Below are 7,973 nucleotides of genomic sequence, written 5' to 3'. Positions count from 1 at the left end.
CTTGTGGGCTCGCTGGCCAGCATTCAATCAGATGTGCGTTGTAGACAAGGCATTGTATACCGACAATCACCTGTTTAAAGTCAATTCCAGATGTTCACAGAGATCCACATTCACAATAAACGCTGCCGATGTCGCCTCAAGCGGAAAATTATCTTTAGATGTCAAAAGTGTGCATTGTAGACTATTATGCTCCTCCAACCAGGCTCTCTGTATGTGTGATAAATAGAAAGCATAAGCGCACATAAGCAGTCACTTAGGGCCCCCAGCCGCTAGTGGTCAACAACACCAGTGCATTCAGAAATTACTCAACCCACTTTACTTTTTCCACATTTTGTTGTGTTACAAAGTGGGATAAAAATGGATTTAATTGTAATTTTTTGTCAATGATCTAAACAAAATACTCTACTGTAAAAGTGGAAGAAACATTCTAACATTTAAAAATAAGAATTGAACCCCCTGAGTTCATATTAGAATCACCTTTGTCAGCCATTACAGCTGTGAGTGTTTCTGGGTAAATCTCTAAGAGCTTTCCAGACCTGGATTGTGCAACATTTTCCCATTATTCTTTTCAAAATTCTTCAAGCTCTGTCAAATTGGTTGTTGATCATTGCTAGACAACCATTTTCAGGTCTTGCCATACTGTAGATTTTCTAGCAGATTTAAGACAAAACTGTAACTCGGCCACTCAAGAACATTTACTGTCTTCTTGGTAAGCAACTCCAGTGTATATTTGTCCTTGTGTTTTAGGTTATTGTCCTGCTGAAAGGTGAATTAATCTCCCTTTGTCTGGTGGAAAGCAGACTGAACCTGGTTTTCCTACACGATTTTGCCTGTGCTTAGCTCTATTCTGTATCTTTTGTATGCTGAAAAACACCCCTGTCCTTAAATACTGTATTCCAAGCAGCCACCACTATGCTTGAAAATATGTAGGGTGGTACTTAATGTGTTGCATTGGATTTGCCCCAAACATAACACTTTGTATTCAGGACAAAAAGTGAGTTGATTTGCCACATTTTTTTGCAGTATTACTTTAGTGTCTTGTTGCAAACAGGATGCATGTTTTGGAATATTTGTATTTTGTACTGGCTTCCTTCTTTTCACTATCAATTAGGTTAGTATTGTGGAATAACTACAATGTTGATCAATCCTAAGTTTTCCCCTTTCACAGCCATTAAACTCTGTAACTGTTTTAAAGTCACCATTGGCCTCATGGTGAAATCCCTAAGCGGTTTCTCTCCTCTCCAGCAACTAAGTTAGGAAGGATACCTGTATCTTTGTAGTGACTGGGTGTATTGATACACCATCCAAAGTGTAATTAATAACTTCACCGTGCTCAAAAGGATATTCAATGTCAGATTTTTTTACCCATCTACCAATAGGTGCTCTTCTTTGCGAGGCATTGGAAAACCTCCCTGGTCTTTGTGGTTGAAATTGTGTTGGAAAATCACTGCTTGACTGAGGGACCTTACAGATAATTGTATGTGTGGGGTACAGAGATGAGGTAGTCATTAAAAAATAATGTTAAACACTATTATTGTACACATAGTGAGTCCATGCAACTTAGTATGTGACTTGTTAAGTACATATTTACTCCTGAACTAATTTAGTTTGCCATAAAAAGTGGTTGAATACATATTGGCTCAAGACATTGCAGCTTTCCGTTTTTAATAAAAAAATTAACATTTCAAAAAACATAATTCCACTTTGACATTATGGGGTACTGTGTGTAGGCCAGTGACGACAACACCTCAATTTAATTTTTTTTAAATTCAGGCTGGAACACAACAAAATGTGGAAAAAGTCAAGAGGTGCGAATACTTTCTGAAGGCACTGTATCCAGTAGACGCCATTAGTTCTGAAGAGACATTGTTTCAGAATGAGGGGTGTTGTAGATCTGCTGGTGTTGCTGTACTGTCTGTCTTGGGCACATCAGTGTCAGACCTTCCAGAATCACCTTTATTCAAAAACATTTGCATGTACAGGAATTCGACTGTGTGAAATGGTTCTGCCACAATAAACAGAATATACAGACAATAACCAGAATATACAGACAATAAACAGAATATACAGACAATAAACAGAATATACAGACCAATAACAGAATCATAACAGACAATAAACAGAATATACAGACACAGAATAACACAAGGAATATAAATACAGACGAAATAACCAGAATATACAGACAATAAACAGAATATACAGACAGATAACAGATAGATTACCAACAATAACAGAATATACAGACAATAAACAGAAATATACAGACAATAAAACAGAATATACAGACAATAAACCAGAATATACAGACAATAAACAGAATATACAGACAATAAACAGAATATACAGACAATAACAGAAATACAGACAATAACAGAATAAACAAGACAAAAAAATATACAAGACAATAAACAAAATACAGACAATAACCAGAATATACAGTGTGAAGAAAATGTTATTACGTTGAAGAGACAGCCTTGAATAATGTTCATATGTCCGTGTTCATAAAAAATCCTTGTTCCTGCCTTTGCTTGGTTAAAGATATTAGGAGGGGGGGGACATGACCCCCTCCTTAGGACTATCTGTCAGAACGCCACAGATATGGCCTATAAAGCTAAGTTAGGAAGACAGGCCAGACACAAGCAAGGACCAACCCTATGAACCATGCCTATGTAACTTGTCTGTAAGCAGAATATTAATGAGATCAAAACTGGGACTGCCCGACGGAGCTGACTTCTGACCATAACCATTAATGCATCTAAGTTTGTGACTGTGACCGCTCCAGCTTTGCTTGACAATAAATACTGATCATTAAGATTGACTTCGAGTGTCCCTGGTAGTTTGAATTTCCAACGAACAACTGACAAACAGAATATAAGAAAAACATAATCAACTAAAAATATACAGACCAAAACAATAAGATATACAACAACAAACAGAATATACAGACAACAACGAAATAGAAAATATACAGACAAACAGCAAATGATACAGTACTCCCTCCGCCAGTCTGATTCCGGCCCAAGGTTTCTTACCTATATGGAGAGTTTTTAATGCTGTAAAACAATTTCTTGCTCGTTTGATTTCTGCCCAGATTGTGCTCTAAACATTTGATGGCAATGCATTTTTTTAAAGCATTATACACTGTAAAACATTACACTGATGAATTGATTACCTTAATGTTTATTGATGGGGTTTTTTGACCCAAGCAGCTGCAGAACTGTCCTCCATTGGGGCCAGAGGTAGAGCTAGTGAGGGAGAGGTGGAGGAGCTGAAGAGAGAGAATTCAGGTAGCAAACATAYAGTATGTCTGACTATGAACAAGAGATTTGTTTCCATTGGTTGAAATAAGGGTCAACTGATGTTTGTTTTATTCCCCATGGGAACCAGGATGACAGCCAGAGAGAGAGGTGGAGCTAGAGAGAAAAGGCAGGTGTAGTGCTGAATAATATTTAACAATCTACATTTAATAAATCTGACCATCTGACTCCATTTAATTTGATAGTAAAACCAGGTCCCATCATTGTGAGTTTAGCGGACTAAGATCAATAAATGRTCATCACGAGTGGCAAATACTTATGGCAAATGTAYGGAACATTAATAGATTCACTTACAAGGYATAATGTTTAAGTTACAAGGCAATACTGACATTAACAAAGCATAATTCTAGGCATGCTGTTCCTAAGGTTAATTTACAAGACAAAGCATGAACTAATCAGATCCGCAAGGCCCCAGGCCTATTTGCTAACCTAAAAGAGAGAAGCATTTTCAAGCAACCTTTATCTATGGGCCGGATACAAGATAAGAGAAGAAGAAATTACTTTCATTCCATGCATACCAGATCTGACTTGTTTATATTCAAAATCAATTGTTGACCAATCCCCAGACAAAACCAAAGATTATAAAAATAAGATATCCAATGAGAACGGACCAGCCAACATCCTCTAGGAAGGGGGTTCCATCTATTTATGATGGCCTGAGGGGGGTGTGSCAAGTACAGTAGATAGCTGAATTCCTAAAGACAATAACACCTTCTTGCATACAGTGTTGAGAGTTCACCCTAAACAGTTACAGGTTACCACAGAGATCAAACATCCATATTGTTTTTTGTTGGGCCATTTGCAATGCGGCCAGAGGTGACAGAGCACACAAGTTGTGGCTGGGCCTACACAGATAAAACAAACAGATGTTCAGAAAAGTCTCATCTGTCACAGTCTTGCAAAAAGAAGTACCTGCTATTTTTTATCGCAATGGGAGCATAGAATACCTTTCTCAACAATGCTCAAAGATTAATGAAAATGTTTCTCCCCGGTGTTCAGAGACCAAAGGTGTCTTTGCTAGTTTAAGTAACTGCGGGACCATTCAATACTGGCACCACCCTGGTCCACACAAATGTCATCACCAACATCAGCCAAGCCTACAGCCCAGTTACAGGTACTGCTTACACCAATATACACTGAACAAAAATATAAACGCAACATGTAAAGGGTTGGTCCCATGTTTCATGAGCTGAAATAAAAGATCCCCGAAATTTTCCATAAGCTTATTTCTCTCAAATTTTGTGCACAAATTTGTTTACATTCCTGTTAGTGAGCATTTCTCCTTTGCCAAGATAATCTATCCACCTGACAGGTGTGGCATATCAAGAAGCTGATTCAACAGAATTATCATTACATAGGTGCACCTTGTGCTGGGGACAATAAAAAGGCCACTCTAAAATATGCAGTTTTGTCACCCAACACAATGCCACAGATGTGTCAAGTTTTGAGGGAGTGTGCAATTGGCATGCTGACTGCAGGAATGTCCACCAGTGCTGTTACCAGATAATTTAATGTTCATTTCTCTACCATAAGCTGCCTCCAAAGTCACTTTGGAGAATTTGACAGTACGTCCAACCAGCCTCACAACCATGTGTAACCACACCAGCGCAGGTCTCCACATCCGGCTTCTTCACCTGCGGGATGGTCTGAGATGAGCCACCCAGAGAGCTGATGAAACTGTGGGTTTGCACAACCGAAGAATTTCTGCACAAACTGTCAGAAACCATCTCAGGGAAGCTCATCTGCATGCTCATTGTCCTCACCAGGGTCTTGAACTGACTACAGTGGGAAAATACTCTCTTTCGATGGCCACTGGCATGCCGGAGAAGTGTGCTCTTCACGGATAAACCCCAGTTTCAACTGAATGGCGTCGTGTGAGCGAGCAGTTTGCTAATGTCAACGTTGTGAACAAAGAGACCCATGGTGGCGGTGGGGTGATGGTATGGGCAGGCATAAGCTACGGACAACAAACACAATTGCATTTTATCGATGGCAATTTGAATCCACAGCGATACCGTGATGAGATCCTGAGGCCCATTGTCGTGCCATTCATCTGCTGCCATCACCTCATGTTTCAGCATGTTAATGCACAGTCCCATATTGGAAGGATTTGTGAACAATTCCTGGCAGCTGAAAATGTCCCAGTTCTTCCATGGCCTGCATTACCCACCAGAGATGTCACCCATTGAGCATGTTTGGGATGCTTTGGATCAACACCGTGTTCCAGTTCCCACTAATATCGAGCAACTTCGCACAGCCATTGAAGAGTGGGACAACATTCCACAATCAACAGCCTGACCAACTCTATGCAAAGGAGATGTCGCACTGCATGAGGCAAATGGTGGTCACACCAGATACTGACTGGTTTTCTGATCCATACCCCTCCCTTTAGTTTTTTAGGTATCTGTGACCAAACGATGCATATCTGTATTCCCAGTGATGTGAAATCATTCATTATGGCCTAATGAATTTATTTCAATTGACTGATTCTTATATGAACTGTAACTCAGTAGAATCTTTGAAAGTGTTGCGTTCATATTTTTGCTTAGTGTACATGTATGAAGACCCAAGTCCATAGGGGCTCATCTACAGACACTGAGTCCAACATCACTAACAGGCTACTCCAGTGTCTATGAAAGACTGACTCCAGTGTCTATGAAAGTGGCTTCCTGCTTTCCTGAGGGAAACACTACTACAGCTGTAATGAGCCCAAATGATATCTAGGCCTGAGGTACACTGAAATCCTTCTGTATAAAACATAATTAAAAACTATGTGGAATGTGTGGAAAACAGGATTTTATTCAGTTGTGAGAAGGGCAGTTTGGTCTGAATTCACAGACAGTCAAATACAACTGGGCATACAGACAACTGGGCATACAGACAACTGGGCATACAGACAAAACAGTAAAGAATTACAAAACGTCAGCAATAGGCAGCCAAACAATTCAGAATAAAAGATAGAGGGGGAGGAACAAAAGAGAAACGTGGACAGAGACTCGTGTGGGTGCAGGTGTCCCATCTTCTCTAATGACATAGTAAGGGAGGTTAGCATAGTGTGTCCTTACAGCAGGCTTCTTCTACACACAGAGAGGAGACGGAGTTAGACAGGTCTTTTCCAGCAGAACTCCCTCTGCACTCCGAGATAAGATGAAGAAATAGAGGGATGAGATGGAGGTATAGAGGGTGGTCTCTTATAGCAGTCTTCCTCTGCACTCTGTTGAGCCACAGCAGCACAGTAGCTCCTTTCCCTCCACACTGCCAACCTCGTAGTTATAGTCCCATGTCAACTCTGTCCCCGCCCTGATACGCCTGCACACACACACACACACACACACACACACACACACACATTAGTGGATGACTCAGTGGTCAACATTCCAAGTGCTCAGCACAGAACCACATTTCAAATAATACATGTTTGTTTATCAGAGTAACAGGGTTCTACCAAGTCTATGTAACCATGTGTAATACAGAACACTGACTTGCTGGCGAAGAAGGCTACCCAGGGGAAACGCAGATCGTGTGTGTCTACAAACACATTCTGGACAAACAGGTTGGCACTGCAGCTGTGCTGTAAGGGGAGATGAGAGGGAAGAGAGGAGAGAGCTTCATTCCCTTTGTCAAAATGCATATTGTCTCCATTGCAAACTGGAATGTTACGCGCCTTCTGTTGCTGTTTGATGCCAGCGTTCAAATCAACTGGGAACTCGGAAGTCTCTGACTTCAAGATAAATGGGAACTGGAGAAAAAACTAGCTCCAACTCGGAAAAATTGTTTTGAATGGTCATCCAACATGGAATTCCAACTCGGGTCTCTTTCTAGAGCTCCGACTTTCCGACCTGAAGTTCACGGACGTCATGATTTGACCGTGTATTTTTACGAGTTCCCAGGTGTCTTGAAAGCAGCACAAGCTGCTGCAGCAGCAGCTCTTCCGCTGTCTGACAGATGTTCCACTAAAAGACTCTGTATCTGTATCTGTATGCGTGTGATAAATAAGATGCATAACCAATATACTGTACACACGAGCCAATTACATTCCACTAAATTATGCAAATGTACCTATAGACCGATAAGCATGACCAGTTAACTGTATTTCCATCAATGAATAGGCAAAAAGTTTGCACTGGGATATTTTCTATTGGCCGGAGGTCATTTTATTTATCGGCTTTTTTATGCATTTATTTTTTAAATCAGACAAAAGCCAGCTATTACCGGCTAATAGAAAGTGACACACACGTATCACACTCACGTTGAGGTAGCGTCCCAGGTTGCCCTCCAGCTTGGCGTCGATGATGTAGCAGGACTCCTCGCCATCGAAGAACTGCCGTGTGTTTTTAGGTCCACTGTCTCCCCCGTCCCCACCCTTACCCTGTGCCCCTCCGTGGCCCCCCGGGCCTCCCCCTGGCCCCATCCCAGCCCCTCCAGTCTTCACCATCAGGCCATGGGAGTTCTTCAGAGCAATGCCTCGCGTGGACTTCACAGCCACCTGCCTCTTCACCGCACCTGAGACAGGAGGCAAGGAGAGGGAGGAGAGGAGGATGAAGGGGAGAAGAGAAAGGGTCAATTCAGGGAGAAGCACCACATGAACAGGTCTGGTAATACCTGATAAAACACAGAGATCTATGAACCCACAGCCCCAACTTCCCCCTCTCC

The 7,973-nt window shown here is 41.4% G+C and overlaps 1 protein-coding gene across 1 annotated transcript; it reads right to left on the bottom strand.

The window, feature by feature from the left end:
• Positions 1-6,099: 6,099 nt before the first annotated feature.
• Positions 6,100-7,922, bottom strand: LOC112072235 (histone-lysine N-methyltransferase SETDB1-B; the record flags this gene model as incomplete). Its single annotated transcript, XM_024139650.2, has 3 exons — positions 6,100-6,629; positions 6,803-6,891; positions 7,570-7,922. Coding segments are annotated over 3 exons (560 nt in total), but the record flags the coding sequence as incomplete, so codon positions are not given.
• Positions 7,923-7,973: the final 51 nt, after the last annotated feature.

Source organism: Salvelinus sp. IW2-2015, unplaced genomic scaffold, assembly GCF_002910315.2.
Source record: "Salvelinus sp. IW2-2015 unplaced genomic scaffold, ASM291031v2 Un_scaffold1862, whole genome shotgun sequence".
NCBI classification, from domain to species: domain Eukaryota; kingdom Metazoa; phylum Chordata; class Actinopteri; order Salmoniformes; family Salmonidae; genus Salvelinus; species Salvelinus sp. IW2-2015.
Note: the sequence above shows the minus strand (reverse complement) of the source record. Positions and strands in the feature narration are given on the sequence as shown.